This window comes from Mus caroli, chromosome 8, assembly GCF_900094665.2.
Source record: "Mus caroli chromosome 8, CAROLI_EIJ_v1.1, whole genome shotgun sequence".
NCBI classification, from domain to species: domain Eukaryota; kingdom Metazoa; phylum Chordata; class Mammalia; order Rodentia; family Muridae; genus Mus; species Mus caroli.
Window position 1 is genome coordinate 78,099,289 of NC_034577.1, and position 23,517 is coordinate 78,122,805.

Below are 23,517 nucleotides of genomic sequence, written 5' to 3' on the forward strand. Positions count from 1 at the left end.
TCTCTCTCTCTCTCTCTGTCTCTCTCTCTCTCTCTGTCTCTCTCTCTCTGTCTCTCTCTCTCTCTCTCTCACACACACACACACTAATATATCTGTCGGGGCCCCAAATACTAGAAATAAAAACCCTGATCCTGCCAGCCCTTTACCATCACCCCCACCCCGTCTCAATTCCAAAGTGGCCCGGGACCTCCCGTCAGGGCTGGGCCGTGACCGGGTAGCAGAGATCCATCCACTCACTTGCTGATGCAGTCGTCCTTTTTATCATAGGCGTGGATGACGCCCAGACCCTGTATGGAGGAGGTGATGTGAGAGAACCAAGGTGACCGGCTGATGTTCTCCACCTGCTTGAGCTCCTGGACTCCTCGATGAAAGATGCTGTGGGGGAGGGGGATGAGAGGATCCGAGAGAGTCATCAAGTAAAGGCTCAGAGAGCTCTCCCTCAGCACAGGCAGGCCAGCCACACCTTCCACGTGGCAGTTACGTCAAAGTTAGTGTGATAACTGGAAGGGAGGACCCGGCATTCCTCTCCAGGATGTCCTGTATGGTGTTCGAGGGGTGGGGTAGCTGAGAGGTTTGAGCACATCATTACTTCATTTGGCTTCTGACCTGAGTGCTTCCCATAGCAAGAATGACATGCATCACACTAGACGGTTCTAGACTTTTAAAGACCCAAACATTTTGCACAGTGGAGCCCCTGAACACAAGTCAACCAGTTTTTGGTAACTGTGATGGTTTGTATATGCTTGGCCCAGGGAGTGGCTCTGTTAGGAAGTATAGCCTTGTTGGAGTAGGTGTGTCACTGTGGGTGTGGGTTTTAATACCCTCGTCCTAGCTGCCTGGAAGTCAGTCTTCTGTTTAACTTTGGAACAATATATAGACCTCTCAGCTCCCCCTATACCATGACTGCCTGGATGTTGCCATGCTCCCGTCTTTATAATAATGGACTGAACCTGTAAGCCAACCCCAGTTAAAAGTTGTCCTTATCAGAGTCGCCTTGGTCATGGTGTTCATTCACAGCAGTAAAACCCTAACTAAGACAGTAACCAATGAGAGAAAGAGAAAGAGAAATCTGACCCAGCTGCTAGTTCGCAGCACTCCAAAGGTAATTTTGTACAAACATCATGATAACCTCAGGAACTGTGTTCAAAACTGAACTCTCTTGCACCTTGCTGTCTTGCGACTTACATGGAAGCCCCGAGAGCCCTGATGATAGGAGACCTATGCCCTCAAACACGCACATTTGCTGGCTATCCTCCAGATAGCTTTCAGATTCCCAACTAAAATTAACCCACAGAATGGGGAAAGCTCAGTAGCTCAGAGCTCAGAGAATTCATTGTAAACATGGATAATTAGGCTAGGGTCCCTTCTTTTTTGGTCTCTCCTGTTTTTATAGCAAAGGATTAAGCCTATACTAAGTCAGTCAGTACCAATGGAGGAGGCAGCAACCAAAGTGGTCAAATGGCTAGAGGCACGAGGGATTCACTAGCAGCTCTGACACTCATGGCGTGCTTTCTGTTTGTGATAGACTCTCAGAAAACAGTTTTGACTGGCTATTGCAATAAACCCTTGAGTTTGGAAATGTGTGCTTTCCTTGGCGATACCAAGGGTACTGCAGTGAGAGCCGACTCTGCTGAATCCCAGGACACTCATCTTAGTTCCCCTGATCACACCTGCTCCTGTCGGGTGCCCGTGTCAGTCTCCAGCCACAGGACACCCACCCCTCACATATTTGTCATTATCACTGCCTCAGACTTGGTGCATGAGTCTGAGCTGTGACTACTCCACAGCTTCTCCTCTTAGACCACCATCCTCAGCACAATGGTCTGCCATCTTGGATTGCCCTTGGTTGTACCAATCTCCCTGACACCCAAAAGCCCCCCCTTTGTGAAACCCTGATGACACTGCATTGTAAATGCCCCCCAAACCTCCTTTCCTGTCCTCACCATGGCCACTCATTCCTGTCCCTCATCAGCCCTTTCCCAAACTGCACATCTCTACAGTTTGCTTATCATTCCACTGCATCTTTAACTGGGGAGGACCAAATCCCTCCTCTCACCTGCTCCTCCGACATAGGCAAGGCACACATTTTTAATGACTAAGAACTTTGGGGGAGAAGGTACAGATTTGCAGCATATCAGGGTTCTCCACCTGGCTTCCTGGCAAAGCTGGAATTCTGGCACAAACCTTTCAGACTTACAGCCCTTTGTTCCCTTTGGTACTCCCCATAATGCCTGATGAGAAATCCCGCTGCCCCTCACCCCCACTTGCACTTCCAGTGTCCCTCCTGATGAGCGTGTACACATTCAGGAACTGTCCCCATTCCCTTCCACACATCTCTGTACATGTACACCCTTTCCTCTTCTCACCATGGCCTTTAGCTGCAGCGAGAGCTGTTTTTCGAAATTCAAAGTGGCTGGAGATGGGCATCCTGGGAGCCCAGTGGTTAGGTTGAATCAACAGACAGATGGTTAGCCTGCTTACTAGTTTCCTGAACCTCCTAATAACTTACCCACCTCCCAGCATTGCCCTGGGGCCAAAAGCCGACGGATGCCAGGTACTTGCCATAGCACCTGGTGTGTAACAAGCGCCAAGAATCTGGGATTCTCCCATCAGGGAAGAAGGCAGGCATTCACCATCACCTGCCGCCCAAATGATGCATACATTCATTCATATTCTCTCCCTACCCCAACTTAGTGTGTTTATGTTATGGGATGTGTGTGTGTTGTGGGGGGGGGGGGTGTTGGTGGTTGGCTATTTCCCATTTTCAAGTTGTCTATAGTCCTACCGTAAAAGAATGAGGAAGATTACAGCCAGGCCAGCCAGCACCACAAGGACAACGGGAAACACGGCAGCCATAATCACCAGAATAAACACAACCATAAAAAACTGCTGCAGAAAGTTCTCAGCGTGAAACGGCAGCCTCACGTCCAGCTCGTCCATGTCTTTAGAGAAGCGGTTCATTAGCCGGCCTGTGGGAGTTGTGTCGAAGAAGCTCATTGGGCTCCTGACGATCTGAGGGTGGAAGCAGAGTGAACCGAGTCAGTGAGGGTTCCGAGAACTTCTGGCAGGGCAGGAGGTGAGAGGAGGTAGGGCCAGATCTATTTCTCCAAAGCACAAGGCCAGGAGATCGGGTGATCTTTGGAAAATGAGCTCGGTGACACCACGAGTGAATTCCAGAGATGCCCTTCCTATGTATAGGGCTTCCTCTCCAAATCTCAGGTGCCTTCTGGGATAGGGGAGCCTGGTACTCTGAGAGGAGGGAAGGATTTTGAGCCCCAGGCAAACAAAATCTCAGAAGAGGGAGGGATTTTGAGCCCCAGGCAAACAAAATCTCAGAAGAGGGAGGGATTTTTGAGCCTCAGGCAAACAAAATGCCAAGTCTACACGTCTGTCTACTCCACAAAGCCTGGAGCATACTTGTGTACTCTGATAAGAGCCCTGGCAACCAACTGCTGCTGCCTGCCGCAGCAACAGAAAGCAACAGCCCATTTCCAGGCTGTCACTAGTTGGGGCTCTTAGAAGCAAGATGTACATCTTCTCTACCATCCTTCTGGCCTAAGAGTCCACCATGTATCCTCCCTATTGCTTTCTGAAGTTGGCCTTCCTGTATAATACTCAAACAAGTGGCAGACTTGAAAACTAGATGGCAGACTCCAGGAGAGCTGTCCCATCCCCAGAGTCCAACACAATGTTTGACACAGTATAAGGGCCTGCTTAGCCCTGTGCACTGAGCAGTCCTGGGGGGGGGGAGGGGGCCTGCAGCCCTCTGTGCTTCTACCTTGTTAAATACTCTGTTGTGGAGAGAGGAAGATGCCATCAGTGTAGTGTTGGTGAAGGTAAAGCCTTTGATGATGCCAAACATCAACACAGACACCATGCTTGCTATGTAAACCAACTGGTACATGTGGTATTTGGTGTCTTGCAGGGTCTGGTCGACATTGCAGGCTGTCTTATTGTTCTGGGGTGCACAGATGACCTGCAACACAACAACAAAAGAAGTATCAAGAACAGAATGCTATTGGGAGAAGTGGGGGCTATTTCAGATCATCTTTCTGAAGAGAAGACATTAAAAAGGGCACATGGCTGCTAAAAATGAGTCAGGTAGGACTGGAAAGATGATGCAGTGGGTTAAGTATTTGTCACACGTGCATGAGGACCTGAGTTCAGATCCCTAACTGGCATCTAAAAGCAAGGCATGGTGGCACAGGCCTGTAACCCCAGTATGAAGACTTGGGAGAAGATGGGTAGCTAGCCACCCTCGACAAAACAATGAGCTCTAGAAACCCTACCTCAAAAATTAAGGTAGAGAGGAGTAAGGGAAGATACTCAAAGTCAACCTTCGTCCTTCACACACTCACACATGAACAAGTGCCTACATACATGCATAGAAACAAACATATTTTAAAAGAATAAAATTTAAATTCACATCAACAATGAGTCATGTAGGTAAAATCAAATCAGGTCCCTCACATATATTGGAACAGGCTGCCTGAGCTTTGAGTGCCTCTTCCACAAAGGAGCACCAGATGGTGAAGAAAATGCAGGGGTGGGGCAGCTACCCCAGAAGCTACCTGTGCCTTAGGAGACCCAGTGCTGTTAGGCCAAGAAGACCCCGAAGCAAATGGGACCTCTGGACTCTAAGAAGCTGGCCTGGCTCCTCCTTAGGCAAACCCAGACAAGGCAGAGAATCAAGGACCATCCTCCCACCTGCGAAGCTACCCAGCAGCAGCCCCTATCTAGTGGGATTCAGGGGTCTCTATGTAGGGTGGTCCAGTTCCTCAATCCTCTCCCCCAGCCTGTCTCCAAAGGCCAACCGTGGGGATGTTGCTGCCCTGTTCTGGAGTCTCTGGCAAGAAAGAGGGAGACTAGCAAACCCAAGGGGCTCTCAGAGGATTCGACAAACGATGATATGGCTTCATCCCTCCCTGTGAAGGGACACAACATCACCAGCATTTCTAGAGAGAGGCCATCTTCCCCCTGTTGTCGAGAAATTGACAGTTTCATTTTTTCTCTGGGCTGTGTGCTAAAAAGTCAAGGATGCCTTTGGGGAGCAAACAAACATGTTTCTTCTAAATGCCATTCTGCTGATTACAGTAATGGGGGAAATGTAAACCAGAGGTTGCTGATGGATGAGCGCCTGCAGAGGCAACAGCATCCCTAGGGGAGCTTAGCTGATGAAAGGCTCAGCTTGCAGAGCAGGCTTTGCAGTGCTGGTGGTGGTACCCACAGCATCCCTGGGTCAGGAATAATCACAGGGGCACCGCACTGTCACTGCATGTTCAGTGGCCTGTTGAGGAAGCTCAGAGACCAAGGGATGGCTCCACTTGACCCTACATCTGAGGTCCTCTGAGGAATGGACAAAATCTCCATAAGCGGAGACTTGGAAGAATACACATATTTGAAAAACAGATCTTGGTTTGTTTACACAGAGCAGGCATCTCACTGGTCTATGATGTGGGAACAGCTTCCAGAAGCTGTAACCAACAACCTCTCCCCTCCCCCACACCCATGCATCCTTACTTTGATGTCATAGCAACAAGGTGGTATCACAGTGTAATCTTGGATGATGAGCAAGCACCCCAACCCCCACACTCAGCATTCCCTGGAGCTCCAGGACAAGCTTTGAAACCAATGGCCAACTACTGGGGAAGATCCCAGCAAGCTGGAGGGAGAGGAGTGAGTGGTCCTGCCCAGAAGGGTCCTGGCCAAGACTAAAACCCTGGGAGAAATGGTAGACCCCCTGCCAGCATAGAAACACTTCCAAAGGCTGCATCTATTTCAGGTCTCCTCACTAAGGCAAGTTGGGAGAGTGGCCCTGTCCTTCCTCAGAGGAAAATTCAAACTGATACTACCCTACCAGGGATTCGTGTGAACACACACACACACATTGGAACCATCATTTTTCAGAACCCCCTTTTTAATCTGAAGATGTATGTGTAAACTTTCAGGTGCCTTGCTTATTTAAAACAACAACAAAAAACCCACACTCACAAGAAAGGATCTCAAGAATTTGAATTATATGACCCAGAAACTAGCCTCAGTGTCTCCAAAGAGGTCAAGGGGACAAAGGTGACACTGGGTGTCACTCTCTATTTCAAAACCTCTGTTGAGTTTTGTTCCAAGACATAGACTCAGTGCTGTCAAGGGAAACTCACCTGGGAGCCCCTGTCTAACCAGATCCCCAGCCACCAGGTGCTGAAAGCAGAGCTGCCCATCATCAGGAAGAAGAGACACAAAACCAGGAAGGAGACCAGGTACCCTGCCGGAGAAACGGGGTTGCAGATGTGAGAGCCAGTGGCTGATTCTCCTACCCTGAGCCCCATCCTTGGGATCCAGGATAGTCAAAGGCTGCAGAGAAAAGGTCATGTTCACGTGCTAGTAAGGACACAGGTATGTGTTACCATGCCCGTCAAAAGCAATTCGGTATTTGCTAAAAGCAAGTCAAGAGTCCAGTGTGGTGGGACAAGTCTGTTGTTCCACATCTGGGAATGTTGGTTAGGTAGATCACAAGTTTGAGGCCAGCCTGGGCTACACATTTGATTCCATCTCTAAATAAATACCAAATCCTTAGTCTTGGTGGAAGAGACTTGTACATGCAGATAGTCTCTTGTGTAATGAGCTGACTGCTGCTATGCTCAGCAATCAGACCATGTGCATTTGTGTGTGAGTGTGTGTGTGTGTGTGTGTGTGTGTGTGTGTGTGCATGCATGTAAGTGTGTGTGTGAATGTGTGCCTGCATGGGAGTGTGTGCACATTTTTATGTGTGTATATGTGTGCATGCATGTGTGTAAGTGTGTGTGCATGTGTGTGAGTGTATGCATGTGTGTGAGTGCATGCATTTGTGTGTATGTGTGTATGTGCATTCATGTAAGTGAGTGTGCATGCATGTGAGTGTATGTGAGTGTGTGTGTGTGTGTGTGTGTGCGTGTGTGTGTGTGTGTGAAAACCACCAATAGCTTCTGACTACTGCCCACTCAGCTCCAATAAAACAGAACGTGGCAGCTTTAATGGAGATAAAAAATGACTCCATTTAAAGGGCTGTATTATCAGACTTTAGGTTTTAGGGGGAAATGAAAGCACTGATAAGCAGCCCTAGCATACGCATAAAAAGAATAATTGGGTGACGGAATCATAAAAACACGAACCCAACAGTTTAAAAACAGATTTTTAAAATGCAAATTAAATCAAGAAGCCTGATGTTTTATACTAAACCTCCAGAAGCCTTAATATACGTGTGATATGTTTTCCAGGTCACGATCCCTTCTTGGGGGGATTCAGTCTGGATGAGCTGGTGAACGGGAGCTGCAGAGACAAACAGAGGGAAGGCCATGAGCCTCGAGGCCAGCTGGGGACACACAGCGAGGCCAGCATGTCCCCTTCACACGCCCCGCCTCCACTGCTAAGGTCCTTGGCCTATTTTCCACACACTTTCAATGGTCTAATATACCTTGCTCATTTTATATTATTTGATCCTCCTTACTGCCCTGAGGGGCGTATGACTTGAAGCCTAAATGCTTAGCCCTGGGAGTCCAGGGCTGTGCTGGCTCCCAGAACTGAATGTGAAGCAGAAGACACAGATGAGAATACAGTGTGTCTATATCTCTTGAGAGCTCCTGAGTTCAAGTTGGGCTGTGTGCGCTGCTGTGACAGGACAGGTGGATGCGGGGGGGGGGGACTTTGTCCGTGGTCTCTTTTCTACCTCACAGATACCTGACGGACAAAGCCCCATCGTGCTGTGCCTGGGAGCCTGCAAATGTCTTTGGGATGTTCCACTCTCTCCTCAGGCTGCAAAATGAGGTAAGGCCGTATATGTGAGCAACCCAGGACACAAATGGTAACAGTCCTTTCAGCCAATCCAGGGCAGTGACTAGAAGCCTTTGGGCTTTTCCTGAGCCTGAGAAAATACTTCAGCAGAGGGTGCTGAGGAGGGCTGCCCAGCCTTCAGTATGTGCCTTGTCCCTTCAGCACCATGCCAGGCACTTCTCAGTCCAGCGACCAACCTTGGGAGACAGGGGCTGTCTCCAGTGATGTTTCACAGTCTACTTCCTTGTCCAGAGAAGGGTGGGTGGTGAACAACATGAGGAACAGCAGTCTCCTTCCCCATCCCACCCCCCCTCCAGCCTCTGCCAAGATGTCAGATGCTGAGCAGTCTAGAGTTCTCCCCAACAAAGGCTGCAAGAGGTATCTCAGTGATCCCCTTTGGCCCAGGGAGACTTACAGGCCATAAAAATAGGTTGTCTTTCCAAATGTGCATATCTCACAAGCAGCATTAGCAGTGACAGATAAGAGTCCAGTGACTCAAGACTTTCTTCTTCATATTTTAATATTCTGAGATCCAGATGTGCCTTCCACTTGATATATAAAATGAAGAGAGCTTTAAAGATGAGTATTGACTTCAGTGTGCAGCTGTGTACACTTCGCTTTGATTATTAATTTTCTTGCCTTGATTCAGAAACAGTATATGCTGTGGTCATTCAGGCAAACCTCAAACATGATCTTCTTGCCTCTGCCTCCCTTGTTCTGGGATTTCAGGTCTGTGCCACCACACCCAGCCAAAAGAGTGTGTGTGTGTGTGTGTGTGTGTGTGTGTGTGTGTGTGTGTGTGTGTGTGTTTCTTGCTATATATTAGTGAGGGTCAGACCTCTTGCAGGAAGCCACCCTGTTGTGATCCCTGTCCCTAAACAGGCTGAGGCCCAGAGTTTGTGCCCTAAGGACAAGAGAAGAATAACAACCGTCTAAGGATAAAAGGGTAGCCTCAGCAGCTAGCCCTGGTCAATCTCACTCTCATTTCTCCCTCCTTGCCCCCAAAATGTTCTCATAACCTCACCTTTAAGCCCTCCACTCTCTCACATCTTCTCATCACGTTATCTCTAGGAAACACCTACGCATCCCTGAATGAGCAGTGCAAAGATTGCCCCTTCTGTGGAGCCTCCCACAGCCTATCTGTTACTCCTACGTCAACGCCCCGTACCTTTATCCCAGTTTGCCACCGCTACTCATTTGTCAGTGACCTCTGCCAGCCTATACATTAAAACCTGGGAACAGAGCATCTCTTCCCTCCCAGCCTGTTTCAGGACATGGCACTCAATGCAATGTCTACAACTTATTTGTCGAATGGATGTATAACCTGATCCAGCCTCGGTCCCTCTGCAGCTTTATCTTTTCTCAATGCTCCCTGTGAAGAGTAGGGGTTCTCGGGCTTTCTCTTGCCTCTGCATCACTTCCATGTGCTGCTTTGACCTCTTGAGAAGGAGGAGAGCAGAGTGGCACGAGGAAATGATCTAGACCTGACTTCCAAAAGTCACTATCTTTCAGGCGTTCTGCTGGCAACCTCACGGACAGTTTCTCACTTAACCTCCGCAGGGCTCTCTCTGAAGTTAATTCTATCATTTCCCTCCTTTGTAGATTAAGAAACTGAGGTTAAGAGTGTCCAGTTTTATGGCCTGAACATTGATGACACCAACGGACCTGCTGTTGTGGAAAGGGAAAGATCATGAGGCCTCAACCTTACACAAAGAGCCACAGGCAACTAAGGACTGCTGAGAGCAGCAGAAATCATCTTCCCCAGGGAAGAACACACCGATGAGCTATTCAAAACCAAATGGTCAGCCTGAAAACATGCATTCAAGTAACACTGTATGGATCGAACAGATTGCATTTTTATATTTAACAATACATACACAGAATATGTATAACAACAACAAGTAAAGCAAAAGAGGTCATGAAAGAGAACAAGTGTGGGGTGCACAGGAGTTTTTAGAGGAAGAAAACAGAATTTGGAAATGCTGTGATTGTATGATAATATTAATTAATCAAAAGAGGGGACAATCTCTTGCTCATGGTGACCCCAAAACAAAAAGAAAGGATGAATGCACTAAAGGGTATGTTCTCTTCCCCCTTTTATTTCATCTGGGTCCCAACTTAGGAGAGGATGCTGCCCTCATTTAGGGTGGGTTTTCCTTGTTGGCAACTGTATCTGGGAATGTGCTCAGAAAGAACCCAGTAGAGGGTTTAGATCTTCAAGGATCTTCACAACCTGGTCAAGTTGACAGTTGGCATTACCCTGTGTGAGCACACTCTACAACACACCACCGTCCTCGCTTCCCAAAGCGATAACCACTGTTTTCCCACTCCTCCTCTATGCAGATGGGGGATGCCTAGGCACGTACTTCCAGCTACACAGCCAAGGGAAAAGATGGTAAATACCGTTTGTGTCCACAAATTCTTCCGTTTCAGGTTCTTTTCCTTCGTCCTTCTCATCTCCTGAAGCCAAGACTAGGATGAGAAATTGTATAATAAATAAATGGAAAGGTCTGTGTCCACTCAGGATCCAGGGGCAATGAGAGAGAGGGGACTGTCATCTGACTGTACCAGCGTCTTCATCCCTCTGAGCTGGGCTCTCCTTCAGGGTCTCCACCATGGCTACATTGTAAATGTGCTCTGGATCCTGGAGATAAAATGAAATGACTTCTGAAAGTGAGCCAACAGACCTCTCCCAGGCAGAAGGCCATGAGGCGGGACTCTTAATCCCACGCACCAGGCAGGTGTGCAGTTTACCTTGAATTGCAGTCCCCGGAGGTTGTGGATAAGCTTTGCATAGTGCCCTCTCTCTTCCATCAACTCCTTGTGGGTGCCCTTTTCACAGATCTCTCCATCTTCTAACAGAATGACCTCATCACAAGACTCCAGGAACTGCAGAGACAGTGCATCCATCCACAACAGCACTGCCTCGGTAGGAAAGATCTCACACCCAACTTCCATTTGCCAAACTCCCAGCCTGCTTTCCCAGGTGCACTGAATTACTGGGGTTTTCAATCCTGGCACTATTAGCATTAGGGGACAAATAATCCCTTGTCTTCGGGGCCTGCCCTGTGCATTGTAGACTATTTCACAGCCTCTCTGATCTCTACCTACCAGTAGGATGTCTTCCCTAGTTGTGATGAGCAAAATTGTCTGCAAGCATTGCCAAATGCCCCCGGGGTTGGGGGGAGGGGGCAATTGAGAACCACTGAGCTAGTCCCCAGTCTTTTCAGTACAGAAGCTGGACTCTGGCTGCAACAATGAGGCAATCAAAACTTCCTTCGCTTCTTCTCTGTGAATGAGCTACCCCACTCAGAAATCTGATTGACTATTGTGGAGGCCAAGGTTTGGAAAAGACAGAAAACATGATCCCAGTCCTGTCAGAAGCCCCACCCCACTGAGCCCATGGAATAGAAACCAAGTCATAGGCCACACCCCCACCAGCTTTAACAGTACAATAACGATGTGAACAATAAATATCACAGGCCCTGTTTTACCCAAAACAGTTCTGCTTTTCTGATTCCGAGACCCTTCACGTCCACACCAATCCTTGGATTAAAGAATTCTGCTGAGAGGGACGCCGTTTTATTTTGGAAGAAGAAAGGGCACTCCTCGATTGATCCACCCAGCAAAGGGCAGATAGTCCCCTCCTAAAGGCAGGCAAGATGCTGTAAGAGTAGGAACAGTTTGATCTAAAGAAGAAAGCCATCACAGCAGGGCCAGAGCCCCGGCTTTGCACTTCTCCTCTGCTCAAGGCCAAATCCCACTTGGCTAAACTTGATTCGAATCCTGCAAGCAAAGGCCTACCACTGATAGTTGTACACTTGATGGGGTGGGTGGTGCCCAAATGCTTCAACCAGAGCAGTTCCAGCAGCGTGGATAGTTCTAGCCTCTGCCTCCCCTGTCCATGACTGGAGCCCTTCCTCAGGCAGCCCAAGCAGGAACCTGGCTCCTACTGCCCAGTGGAGGGAGACACACCTTCTGCTGCTGACAGAACCTTTCCCTCAAAGACAGACTTGGACCTCAGGCATCGTCCTCTGGTGTTCCACAGCCTGATCTCACATCTTATCTCCCAACCTCTGGCAGCTCTCAGCTCAAGAAAGCTGTAAGCTCGGTTAAGCCATTGATTCTTTGCACACGGGGAGAGGAAGCACACAGGGCCCACTACCATCTACAGGCTTTTCTGCCTGTGTGTGGGACCACCACCCAGACTTGGGAGGGCCCAGAAAAGGTCCCTCTGGCCAGCAAGCCCTTGGCTCACTCTGGTGACACCAGGTCCCTTTGTGTAGCCGTGCTCTGCAAACACTTAGGAAGCTGTGCCCTTAGTAGATTCCAGCAGCTCGTCAGACTGCTGGCCTCGCTTTGTTTCCTCAAGTAAACAGATGAGTGGCTGTCCTGGCCAGCTACTCCAAAGCATCTGAGGTCAGAGCAGCTAGGAAATGTTCTGGAAAGCCCCGGGGCTGCAGTTTAAGGCTGAGCCCTCCCCTCCCCCACAAAGAATGGGATAAAGAGTGTATCAAGATTATGGTGCCACCTGGTGGCCTTCTTCCTCTCCCAACAAGCAAAGAGTGAGCTAAAATGACCTTGGGAAGGTGTGACTGCTGGAGATTCTGGGAAAACACCAGCTTGCCTAAGATCACACCACGGGCTAGTGAGTTTCAAAGATGGGCCGGGCATGTGGCTATGGTTTATCCTCCAAGAGGGGATAATGAAGGGACAGCGCTGTCTCACACCTGTCAGGACCAAGGCAGCATCCTCCAGGACCCAGGACTCCTCAGGAAGACAGTTCTCCCAGGGCAAGCAGATGCCACAGACTGAATAGTCACAGGCCAGGGCTATGGTAACCACACTAAGGAATCTAGCTAGGCCACAAACCATTTCTAGGCAAAACATGGGATTCCAGACTGAATCTAGCCAGCCTTCTCCTTTCCTCAGCCCTGGCCTACAGAGGACCTAGGACTTCTTGTCTAACTAATCTGGCTCATTATTTTTATAGAGCTGTGGCTCACCTGCTAAAGAAACCAGATACTCACATGTATAACATTTGAATGCTTAAAGCTTATTCTGGGGAGGCTGTGGGGAGCTGGGTTTCCTGGGTCTTTGAGAGGCCCTCTCTCTTCAGGGTGGTCCTCCTGGCCTCAGCCAGAGGGTACCAACCTACAGGCTGCAAAGTCCTATAGCTATGTCAACCTTACTTGCTGCTTCAGCCTTCACACCTTCACCACCCCAACTTCTGATTCACTGAAAGGCAATGAGATCTGCTTCCTGCCCCCCCCCCAGATCAGGCCTACTGAACAAGAAGACGGGGCTCTCTGCACCAGTGCCCCAACGGGTTACCTCCCAATGTCTGTGGGATGTTTTCTACTTTGAGGTATGCATGCTTGTGCACACACACACAAACACATACTCACGTGCAGCATATCTCCCAGACTTGGGAGATTAGAGAGAGAGAAAGCATGAGAGGGTAACCTTGGATTATCTTGGGTAGAGAAGGGGCCCTAGATTCCCACCAAGCATTCAGAACCTGTATATGGGATGGATGCAACAAGGTCTGTGACCATGCAGCCAAATCCTCCAGTTCACTTAACATACGCCCTGTCTCTTTCTCCAGCAAGATTCACCCTCCTAAGCCAGAGGGAGACTACTGTTTGCATGGGAACAGGATCTAAGAAGGCAGAAGAACCCTGAAGTGTTGCCCATTGGTCCTGGCCTCAGGAGCCTTTCCTGGGCTAAGGGAAGACTGGGGAGTCTGGGCCACTCATCACAAGAGCCATGACTTTCTGAGTGAGGAAAGAAAACAGAGCTTCCATGACCCCCAGACAAGGAACCCCCGACCTCAGGCCCATCAAGTCCCTATTGGAGAATGGGTAGAGCCTGACTTGTCCATGCCTGGCTCCCCATTTCCTTGGCACCAATGGCCCAGATCTCAGAGCCAAATGATCCTACACAATCTACCCAATGGGGGAGGAAAGGTCGTCTCCCCACTGATCCCAAAGACTAAGCCAAAGGAAGTCATACCCAGAAAGGAGCAGGTAGCAATACCAGGAAGCTGGGGATGGCTGCAGGACTCATCAATGTCTCCTACCATCCCTGCCCTCTCAATCCCCTGTTCAGGTAAAGCCACCTTCTGGTGGGAATGGCATATTTAGGCAGAACAGGAGTCTCTTTGACCATCAAGTGCTGCATTCATCCCAAGGCCTCCCTCATTGACCGCGTACATCCCAGTCACCTGCAACTGGTGGGTAACCAGCACAACTGTCTTCCCTTTGAGTGTCTTCTTAATGCATTCTTCAAAGACATGCTTCCCCACGTGGGCATCCACAGCCGAGAGCGGGTCATCCAGCAGGTAGAGCTGACGATTAGCATACACAGCACGGGCCAGGCTGATCCTCTGCCTCTGTCCCCCAGAGAGGTTGACACCCCTCTCTCCAATCTGTGGACAGGGATAATGGCACTGCCCATCATTATTAAGTCTGCCTGCCACCCCATGGTCTTTGTATATCAGCAGCATTCTAAAATTCTTTGGGACTTGGGGAGACAACACAGCTTGTTATCTCTCTGCACATAAGCTCCTCCATGCCTTACGCTAGACAATGCTGACTGGAAGAATTCCACCACCACCCCCCTCACTTCATGGAAGCACAGTGCCAACAGGGAACAGCTCTCTCTGACTCTGAGTAAGGGGTGCCTATCACATGACTCCCAATTTCCGGTGTACAGTCCACTACTGATTGCTAACACCGAGATTTGGCTTTGGTTTTGGTTTTGTGGTTTTTGTTTGTTTTTGAAGCAGGGAACTTTGGAAGAATATACAGTGAATAGTGAAAAGGAAGGAATGTGCCTGGGAGATGGATCAGGGACCCCTATGTCCACTTCTTTGTGTACAAATGTGTGTACCATGAACACACCATCAATCCCTAAGACTTGGCACCTGATCTGAGGCATGGATTAGATGCTCAGTAAACATTTCCTGCAAGATGAAAATCTAGGTTATGTTTTTCTGGGAATCCCATCCTCCTGAGTACAGAGTGAATCCCACTGTACTCAGATGCTCAGCTTCTAGGCTAGGTGCCATGTGCTGAGAGCTGGGACCTGGGAGCTGAGCAAGAAAAGTGACACATGAACCAGGAGCTCACATTTTAGCACCGAGAACTGGACACACAACACCAGCACTCAACATATTCACCAAGTGCTAGCCAAGAAGCATTAATTGCAGCACTTGGTGTCAAACCACTACTGACTGTAGACCTCCAAAGTCTCTCTCAGGGGAGCTGCATTAGCTTCTGAAAGTCTAGGAGGTGGCTGGACACCCACGCAGGGTGGCAGGGGTGTGCAGATAAAACTTGAAAGGGGAATCCAGAGCCACACACATGTGCTTTCAAAAAGACTAGCCACTCCTGACAGGCAGAGTGAGAGACTGGAAGAGCTAGTTCTCTAAGATGGCAGTATGGGAAAGCTTGACCAAGAGACATGGTATGCTGGGGACAGAGAGGAGGGTGGCAGAGTGGCTCTGGGTCACTTGAATCAGCAAGCTCAACCCAGGACCAGGCAGCCTAGGAGCAAGGTCTGAAGGTGACTCAGCATCCCTGGGCCGCACAGAGGCAGAGGACAAGAAGGAGCCCTGAGACTCCCAACCACAGGGAAATGCTCTTGACCACTGTTGTGAGGACAGAGCTGGGCCTCGGGGTTAGAAAGCAGCCATGCAGCAACTCTTCTTGAGATGGAGAAAGGGTTGGAAGTAAGCTATAGAAGCGACCAAGAGGAGTCAAGCACAAGCAGTTTTGGGTCCACCTCCACTTGGTGGACCCCCAAAGAATCCAGGATAGGCAGAAGCTGGACTCCAGAAGCATTCCCACAGGGTTTCCTGCTTCTGCGATGTGTGGAAATGGATCCAGGTCATCTGGGGAAATGACGTTCAGCTCTGCTTACCTCAGTCAGGTCTCCATAAGGGAGGCTGTTCAAGTCCTTCTGGAGACCACAGACATGAACTGTGTGTTGGTACCTGTAGACATAGAGGCCAGAATGGTAAGACCATCACAGAACACAGCTGCCTAGGCTACTCCTGAAGGAACCGCCATTTTGCCAGCAAAAGGCAGGGATCTTGCTGACATTAGCTCAGGGCTCCCAGGCAAGTTGCCTTGTCCCAAAGACTGTGTCTCCGTGACTCAGAGTTGGTCCCTCCCCTTACAGCATTCATGACATGCAGAGGAAATGGCACCAGGGACTATAAAATCCTGGGGGTGCCAACTGTTATCATTGCTCTTTGAGTCAGAAGGGAGTCAAGATGTGGGCTTAAGTTGTTGAAGATGGCACCCAGGGGAGACACCGGGCTGAATCAAGGCCAGGAGTAGAAGAGAGGATGCATGTGATAGAGCAGCATAGAGTCACATGATTACAAATGTCAACCCTGGCATCTGCCTCTTCTGCTCCATAAGCTACTCTGCCAGCCCATAGGATTCAGAGACCATGGACTCAGATAATAAGAGAAGTCCAAACTGCAACCAGATTCCTAAGTCTGACTCATTACATCAGTCCTATGGTGTCTGAGAAATTTGTGAGTGAGCCTGCTGTCAGGTATTTCTGATGCCAACATGCTGGAGCCTCATGAGCAGTTAACTCTGAGCCACCGGTGAAATGAGATGGAACACCTGGGTCTACCTGAAGACAAGGTAATGGATCTTACCTCAGACAAGCCTGCCTAAGAAGTCACTGTTTTCCAGAGCTTAAAGATATATCAACATCTATCAACGATTTATTAACCAGAAGTTTGACTTTATCTCATCGGATCACTTGAGGACACTAGCAACAATATGCTCATATAGTGCCCGTGTGGATTAATCGTGCCAGGACTGACTAACTGCACCCCTTCTGCTCACGATCTCAAGCAAAGTTTTAGTTACTCAGCCTAAATCAAGATCACAAGGTTCATTTTTCACCAGTGAGGCAACATATGCCCTGTTACAGAGAACCTCAGAGCATATGGTACTCTGCCCTGGGAAGGAAGTGACAACCACTCCCTCTTCTCACCAGGCCATATGGTCACAGGTCTGCAGAACATGCCTCTCCTGAACTTCTGGGTCAGAAAGAGAAATTCCCATTCCTGGGCAGACCCCGTGGATGTTTCATCCAAACTCATTAAAGAAACCTTTCTATTTAGTAACCACCCTTAGTGGCGTGAGAGTCCGAGGCAGGTGGACCAACTACCACAGTGCCAGATACATTCCAGGTTAATAATACCTTTGGTGGTTGTATTTCTCTCCAAACAGTATGTTCTCCCTCACATTTCCATGGAAGATCCATGCTTGCTGGGAAACGTAAGCCAAAGGTCCATTGACAGCCACAACCCCTTTCTGTAACTGCATCTAGAGCAATGATAACCAGAGAACCCTTAGAAAACGCACTCTAGGGTCTCTCCCAAATGCCCTTACTGCACGAACATTAGTCATACAATATAAGGGGGTGACATATGTCTCGTACACACCATATAAGTCCAAGTGTACTCTTGAGGGTCTCTAGGTGGGGCACTTACACAGTCTAGGCAGGAAATTTAAGGAGTAAATCGTCATGAGTCCTGCTGCCAACTGGGGGGGGGGGTGCAGGCTCTACTTAGATCCTCTCTGGGCCAACTACAGCAAGATGCCTTAAGAATAGATGAGTAACAAGAGGCCCCCTTCCACCAGGTGTGCCCAATGGGATCATCTCTCCTTAGCCAGGTTCCTGGGCACATAGCACAGTCTATCCCCCTAGGATGGAGGCCCCAGTATGCCCTACAGTCACAGAGTTGTAACCATGAAAGAATTCAGGCCTTAAGGGGCCAGAGCTCCTTTTTTTCCCTCACAGAGGGGGAAGTCCACTTCCATGTGGAACTTTGGGACTTAAGTGTTTAGTAACCCATTTAGAAAGCACATCAGGCCCAGTTTGTGATGCTGAGTATCCACAGGTACTTCAACGGACCCAGCAACGTGTGCGTCTGATAGACAGTGGTAAACAGTATCGGTGATATCAGGATCTAACACTGTCAGAAGAGGGCATCTGTAGGATCCCTCTGACGATCATGGGGTGGTGGCAGTGTGGCTGAGCAGGCAACATGCCACATGATGTGATGCTATTTTGACAATGGGGATGGTTTTAGGGGCCTCGAGTTAGACTTGGACAAGAGATAACATTAACAAGTGCAGTTCTAGGAATCGCAGGTGCATTCCAGGGATGGTGCTGAGCCAGTTGACACTGATTGGTCCTGAGGACTCAGCTCTGACTAGCCGGTGTGCTCCCTTTTCCTAACTCTCCTTGGCCATTTTGTAGAGGAATAAAGCAAGATCCATGGGGGCTCAGTTTCTTTGTCCAAGGGAGAATGGTGAACATGTGGTTGAGACAAAGTGGTGAATCCTCCCAATCTAGGACCCACTGCCTTAGACCCCAGGCCACACCTCAGGTCATGGGAAAGTGCCTGATTCCCTCGCTGCCTCATGAAAGATGGGCTCTATCTTCTCTGAGATACTCCCGAGGAAAAAATCAGAGGGTAGAGGTTAAAGGGAGGCAAGATTCCTTCCATTACATGTCAATACACCGAGAAAAGGAACTAGCTGAGAACAAATGAGCTACCCAATGCTAGGAGGTCTGACACAGGAGAAGCTAGCATAGACTGAGTCATCTCTTTGTTGAAGAGACCTGTGCTGATTGGGTGGAGAATGGGACTGGTTTCCGATGTGCCATTGACTCTAGGGTGCTCACCGAAATACACATACTTAGGTCCCAGAGCCTACCCAACCCAGGTCCTAGGTTCTCCTTCCTCACCTCAAGGAAGGAGAGAAGTAGTCACCCTCCCTTCAGAGAGCCAAGGGATGACAAAAATTTGATCCCATTGACCCTCACAAGACTCACACCCCCATTCTATTCCTTCAGAGGTTGCCCAAATTCTTTCAACAATGGGAGGCAACCCCAGCTCAGTCAATCTTCCCTTTAGGAAGACCAAAAGAGGAGATGGTTCCCCACTTCCTCAAAACCTGCCTTACTCACTTAGGGTGAATCTTACAAAACATGGCAGCATGGAGGTAATCTGTGAGCATAGCAAACTGCCTTACCGTCTACGTAGGTAGGGTCTCACAGGTAGACGCGGCAGAGACAGGACAAGACTTAGCAACCTCCCTCTTCCTTTACAAAGTGTTTGGAGCAGCTGGGGTCACACTGTCCCCATGCATTCATTCATTCATTCATTCAGCCCCCGTTTTCACAAAGCACTCTGGTAGATATTTGGGGATTTAAAGACAAACAACCAAAAATTCATCAAAAAGGCACCATGAGTCCCCAGTTCCTTCACCCTCCACCAAGCTGCTTTGCTAGATTTTAATTTTTAAAAACCAGGACAGCCATCAGAGAAGCCACAGATGTAATGATCCATCCCTTACTTAGACCAACATAGAGCTAGAGGCAAGGAAGCAATCACTGTTTAACGCCTGTCCTCAGGAGGTAAACCCAAAAATGTGTGAAAAATCTTGGCCCGTGTCAAGCCAGGCGTGGAGCTGCCGAATGCATCAACCCAAGGGACTCATTGGCAATCTTGACATTAACCCTGTGCAGCAAAACCTGACCACTGTTCTACAGGCTGGCTGCCTCGGCCCCCATAAAGTCTACAGCAAGGAAACCTTTCCACAGTCCTGTCAGGGTAGCCTCTCCAGCCCTTGCCACACACTCACCTGTCCTAGGAGAGCTGAAATAAGGGAACTCTTCCCGCTTCCAACATTCCCGCATATTCCCAAGACCTTCCCCTGTCAGAGAAGTAGAGACAAGACAGTCACTCCCCCATATTCTTGGTGGTGGAGTGGGGGTGGGGGGGCTTGAGCTCTATGGTGACCAGGCCAGGAAGGACAAGAGGGTACTACTTTCACGTCTACAAGGTGGCAGCTGCAGCCTCAGGCCCCAAGCCTAGTGTGCACAGCTTGGAAGGATGCGGAGATGTGCATCTTAATTAAGCGCCCTCCCTCCTATAGCCAGCACACTATCCAGAGGGCTTTTGGAAACCTGGAAATCCTGCTCACGAATCGATGTAAAACAGCCTTGTGCCCGTTTAGGAGAAAAAGACCCTGGGCATGAGGGTAGTCCTGTGCCCAGAGTCCAAGTGACTCTAATGGCAGGTAAAGGAGGATATGACCCAGGGGGGTCGGGGCATAGGACATCCTTCAAAAATAGAGAGCTGGGTGACTTCAGAAGTCTATTTTTTTATGAAATCTTTCATCATAACAACTCAATTTAGAACACCAAGTCATTTCACTATCTCCACAGGATGACTTTATAGCTGAACTTGTGTCAACTCAGCCATCAAGTTGTCACTGAGCACTTGTGATGCACCAGGCATTGTTCTGAGCACGGGCAGTCACCTCACCTTGACTTAGGGTCACAGAGGAGGCACATTTGATTCCAATGCAATCCAAGCCACTCAGAGGATGAACCCAACAGGTGGACCCCAAATTGGCCCCCTAAAGAGCTCGTGTTTTAGCTGGAGATGGACGGAAGGGGAGCAACTGAAATACGCAATTTGTCAAATGTGTATTATGGAAGGGGCAATGAGTGGGCAGAAATGGAGGGACGGGAAATGTATTCATAAGGTGGGTGCTTCTGCTTGCGCTGGCTCAGAAACGTGTGCTGAGTGGGAATTTAGGGGAAGGCAGCTTGTTAGGGATCTGCAGGGAGCACTGGGAGTAAAGAGGATGCGCCAGGTAAAGAATGACACCATAAAGACAGAGCACGTGCTGTTAAATCAGCCCACACACAAGGCAAATGGAGCTCCAGGCTTCTGGGAAGCTCAAGCAACTTCTGAAAAAGTGAGCTCAGATCCATATAATATCCCACTGTCCCTTTACTACCTGCGGGCTACTGACAAAGTCCTAGTGCTCTGCGGTGGAAGATGGATGATCACACTAAAGGTCCCAGGCCCATGGGCCCACGGGCAGCACTCGTCACAAGTGGCGTTGAGTAACAGCTTAAAGAGGGGCTGGAGAGATGGCTCAGTGGTTAAGAGCACTGACTGCTCTTCCAGAGGTCCTGAGTTCAATTCCCAGCAACCACATGGTGGCTCTCAACCACCTGTAATGGGATCGGATGCCCTCTTCTGATATGCATATTTACATACATTAAATGAATAAATAATTCTTTAAAAAATATATGTGAAAGAGGTAAGGCAGAAGTCACACAGGTCTCTGGGGTAACTGATAGTTTGTCTGCTTCTGTGTTTGAATAGAGGCTATATATGGAACATTCTAGAACATTTGCAAGTATCCCTGATGCTACCCTGTAGAACAAAGATGCATTCAATATGGGGTCAACTATGGTTCCTTTCCAACCCGAACCTATATTAGATCTGTTCATCACCTCCCACTATACCTAGCACCAGGGTTGCTGCCTGTCAGCAGTAACTTCTTTGACTCATCTTTATGGAATGCCAAACACCATGCTAGGCACTGGAAATAAGCCATGATCAGGACCAATGGAGTCACTGCTCTATGGGACCCACAGTGTCAATGCTGCAAGAATGTGGAGCTGACCCTTTAAATCACAATAAGACTTCACAATAATGAGCCTAGCTATGGATGCTCAGTGTGGGCCAGCTTCGTGGGGGCTCCTTGGAAGCCTCCCTTGAGTCCTGGCCATTCCTTCTGGCCAGGCAAGAGCCTCCTAAGCCCATTCTTTTCAGAATAAATCCCAGGAAGCCTTCATCTTCTGGGCAACTCATTTTCTATTTGCTCATTCACCAAACATAATTAAGAACCTGGCACCAGGCATATAGGCTCTGGGCTAAGGGCATAACTCTGAGTAACATTTCCCCTGCCTCATCCTGGAGGACAGCGTCTAATGGAATCGTGGAGCTAAATTTGGAGAAACTTGGTTGGCCTGAATTTAGAACTTTTAAGTGTGATGCGTAAGCCAGTCATGATTGTTAAGGGGGAAAGAGGACAATGGTTGTTAATGGCCGTTGAAGCTTACCGTGAGCTAAGTGTTTTGTATGCGGTTCTCACAACCACCTTGTGAAGTGGATGCTATTACAAAACCCTGTGCACCAGGCAAAGAGAAAGACTCTTCAGGAGCTAAGGCAGTGTGCCCAAAGTAAAGTAGCTGGTGAGTGGCTTGGGTCTGGGAGGGAACTATGTCACAAAATGCTGCCTGTGCTTTTGTGGAACAAATCCAGGCATTAACCACACACTGAAGACAAGATACAGCAAAGCAAGTGGAGGACTAAAAAGTAGTTTCCTTGCATACCGATTCCCTGGGCCTGTCTGAAGAAACTAGGGTGCAGGCCCAGGGGTGCTGGGGGCAGGACTAACAAGAAAGCAGCAATTTGACTGAGCAGGATACAACTGCGACCTGAGGTCAGCAGCACTCGGCTCACCAAACATTATATACCATTGTGGCAGATGGTTTCATTAGCTGCAAGGGGGTCCAGTCTTGGTCTATGGAGCTTTGACCACTCTGGCTATTGAGCCTCTCCTTCTGCAGTGTTAGCATGGGGGAAAGTGGGCAACAAGAAGGGAGATTACATTACTAGGCACAAGATTAACCCTGAGCCTGCTGCAGCAATTGCAACAGCATCTTAGGCGTGCCCACCAGGTTCCCAGTGCAACAGGATGTAGACAGGAGGAGCAAGAAGAGACCAAGGGCTGAAGTCACAGCTTTATCTAACGGTTCTACAACCATCCCTCTTGAGGGAAGAAGAATTATGGTACCTGGCTGGCTTGTGAGCACACACACACACACACACACACACACACCCTCACTCTCTTTTAAGAAAGGTTTAAGAAATCTCATTGTGTTGTGCAATAGCAATATGTCGTGGTGAGTAGGGGAATAGGTTGAGAGGAGAGGGAGTGGATCATAGACGAAAGGCTGAGGCAGACATGGGGAGTCCCTGGATGGCCTGGACTTATGAAGATGGGGAGTCGCTGGACAGTCTGGACTTTGCGGTGAGACAGAGTTGAATGCCATAATCTTTCTCCACTTGCTGGCTATGTGGCCTAGCCCTTGTTATTTAGCTACCTTGTGCCTCAGTTTCCTCAGTCATAAAATGGGGTAGTGGGTGGAGTAGCCAAAAAAAAGTTAAATTATTGTCTCTCTTAACATTCTAATGTGAAATTAATAACAAGTCCCCAAAACACCATGAAATCTAGTCAGTTTGAGTCCCACAAATTGGAGCATCCATTTAAAACTGTGGCTGGTAAGGGCTCAGGGGTAGGGGCTTACATAATGCACAAAAGGCTTTGGATTCTACCTCCAGCGTCTTTGGAAAACAAGATTCTAACTAGAACAGTAGGTGTAGTGACCCACATCTATAATCCAGCACAGGCAGGCTGAGGCAGGAGGATGACTAGCTCAAGACCAGCCTAAGTAACACGGCAATGCTCCTTCCCAACAACGAAAGGAAACAAAGCTACAGTGGTCACAGAGGTGTGGGAATCAGCCCCAGTGGGACCATTGTCTTTAAGCTTGAGGAGGGTGCTGGCATGCTCATGCACATTATTAGAAAGCTGGACAGAGAAGACAGAAGAGCTGACTGGAGACATCCCAGCATCACCTCCAGCTCAAACCTCATTCTATGGGGCTTGAGAAAGCCACACGACATAGAACAAGGAGGCAGGGTGGAGGCCTTCAACGCGTACACCTGTTGCTGCTATTTGGGTGCAGGATTCCCCTCAAAGGGGTGTTAGTTCCTGGGATAGCACTGTTACCACA

General features: G+C 48.9%; 1 protein-coding gene across 2 annotated transcripts in view; it reads right to left on the minus strand.

Annotated features, from left to right (window-relative positions):
- Abcc12 (ATP binding cassette subfamily C member 12) overlaps positions 1 to 23,517 on the minus strand; it is a 67,907-nt gene that overhangs the window by 17,902 nt on the left and 26,488 nt on the right. For both annotated transcript variants that reach the window (XR_002378562.1, XM_021170537.1), the window contains exons 11-22: positions 19,494 to 19,565; positions 17,038 to 17,162; positions 15,730 to 15,802; positions 14,030 to 14,233; positions 10,558 to 10,692; positions 10,372 to 10,447; positions 10,207 to 10,275; positions 7,213 to 7,302; positions 6,156 to 6,259; positions 3,779 to 3,976; positions 2,786 to 3,012; positions 238 to 375 (exon numbers count right to left, since the gene is read on the minus strand). Coding sequence is in view for 1 of the 2 variants with exons in the window: in XM_021170537.1 (XP_021026196.1) it covers positions 238 to 375; positions 2,786 to 3,012; positions 3,779 to 3,976; positions 6,156 to 6,259; positions 7,213 to 7,302; positions 10,207 to 10,275; positions 10,372 to 10,447; positions 10,558 to 10,692; positions 14,030 to 14,233; positions 15,730 to 15,802; positions 17,038 to 17,162; positions 19,494 to 19,565 (1,511 nt within the window). In the remaining variant the exon portion in view is untranslated. The remainder of the gene's footprint in view (positions 1 to 237; positions 376 to 2,785; positions 3,013 to 3,778; positions 3,977 to 6,155; positions 6,260 to 7,212; positions 7,303 to 10,206; positions 10,276 to 10,371; positions 10,448 to 10,557; positions 10,693 to 14,029; positions 14,234 to 15,729; positions 15,803 to 17,037; positions 17,163 to 19,493; positions 19,566 to 23,517) is intronic.